Genomic DNA, 1,387 nt, shown 5'->3' on the forward strand with positions numbered 1-1,387 from the left:
TATATATATAAATAATACAATACAGATGTATTGTGTATTATAAAATTGACAACATGTGTTTCTTTTTTGTTGAAAATGTGATTCATTTTACAACCTTTGTTGCAGGCCATCCATTCGGTCAGCTGGCATCATGAAGGGAAGCAGTTTATGTGCAGTCACTCAGATGGCAGCTTGACCCTGTGGAACCTCAGAAACACTTCCAAGCCCATCCAGGTCACATTCCCACATGGTGAGAATCTAAAACTAGCTACGCGCCTTGCTTTGTTTTTTATTTATAGATGGACTACAGCAGCATTTCATCCTTGGAAAAAAAAAAACAATGACCAATCATTTTGCTGACACTATACAATGTGTGATATTTTATGCAGTGGAGTGTTTCCCCAACCTGAACTGAGCCAAGGCATATTTTTAAGATACGAAAAATTACCCAGCACAGAAATGACACAAACACTGATTAAATGAGGATCCCATCTCACTTCATTTGCAATTGATTTCCCCAAAGATATATTTGTTGAAAATAAATAATAACTATCACCCCAATGATAGGATAATTTCCCATGGCACACCTGATGATGTCTCACGTACTAATGTGTTTGGGAATCACGATAAACATTCTAATTCTGTAGTGCATATACAGTGTTGATTTGTCATTGTGTGAAAGTGACCATGGAGAGGACAGGGATCAGAGTAGGAAAAAAAAATGTACGATTCATAAAAACGGGACCCTTTACGCAGGATTATGCAGCCCATAGTTGTCAGCTGTGACCACATCAGTCATTTATTTGTGAATGACTGTCAATCACTGATCTTAATCGCCATCAAGATTTCAAATTTCTTCTAGATAGTTCTCCAGGAGGGCAAAATAAGACAAATTATAACCGAATGTTATTTTACAGAGGTGCAACCGACTGCACTCTTGAACAGAGGTATGAGCTATGCCTGGACAAATAATTCACCAAGATAACCTGACTTGGATTTTTGTTGTCGTTTTGACTCAATGTAATGGAATTACCTTTCAAGAAAAAATAAATAAATAATAAATACCCATCATAAAAAGTACCACACAATCAAACAGCAGATCGAGGTACAAAGCGGAACCCAAGCCGATAAAAATCTTCTCAGCAAATGGTAATAAAGCCAAAACAAACAGTAATCATGTTTCGGGGCTCAAAACAGTCTGCCACCCTCTAATAGTAAATAAATAATTCTGACTAGACGCTGCATGTCAGCTGTCAACACAGCTGTGTTGGTTTGGCAGCGTTGACTTGTTGACTTTGTCATTTTTTTTGTGCAACTGACATCCTGTACACCACTGCCCCCCATCTCTCTCACACACACACACACACACACACACACACACACACACACACACACACACAACAACTTG

At 38.4% G+C, this 1,387-nt stretch overlaps 1 protein-coding gene across 17 annotated transcripts in view; it reads left to right on the forward strand.

Moving 5' to 3' along the window:
* The window catches only part of stxbp5l (syntaxin binding protein 5L), a 99,687-nt gene that overhangs the window by 58,364 nt on the left and 39,936 nt on the right, over window positions 1–1,387 (forward strand). For all 17 annotated transcript variants that reach the window (XR_002169737.1, XM_019882379.1, XM_019882375.1 and 14 more), the window contains one exon: window positions 106–229. Coding sequence is in view for 16 of the 17 variants with exons in the window: in XM_019882379.1 (XP_019737938.1) it covers window positions 106–229 (124 nt within the window). In the remaining variant the exon portion in view is untranslated. The remainder of the gene's footprint in view (window positions 1–105; window positions 230–1,387) is intronic.

The sequence above is a fragment of the Hippocampus comes genome, unplaced genomic scaffold (genome assembly GCF_001891065.2).
Source record: "Hippocampus comes isolate QL1 unplaced genomic scaffold, H_comes_QL1_v1.1 scaffold111, whole genome shotgun sequence".
In the NCBI taxonomy this organism is placed as follows: domain Eukaryota; kingdom Metazoa; phylum Chordata; class Actinopteri; order Syngnathiformes; family Syngnathidae; genus Hippocampus; species Hippocampus comes.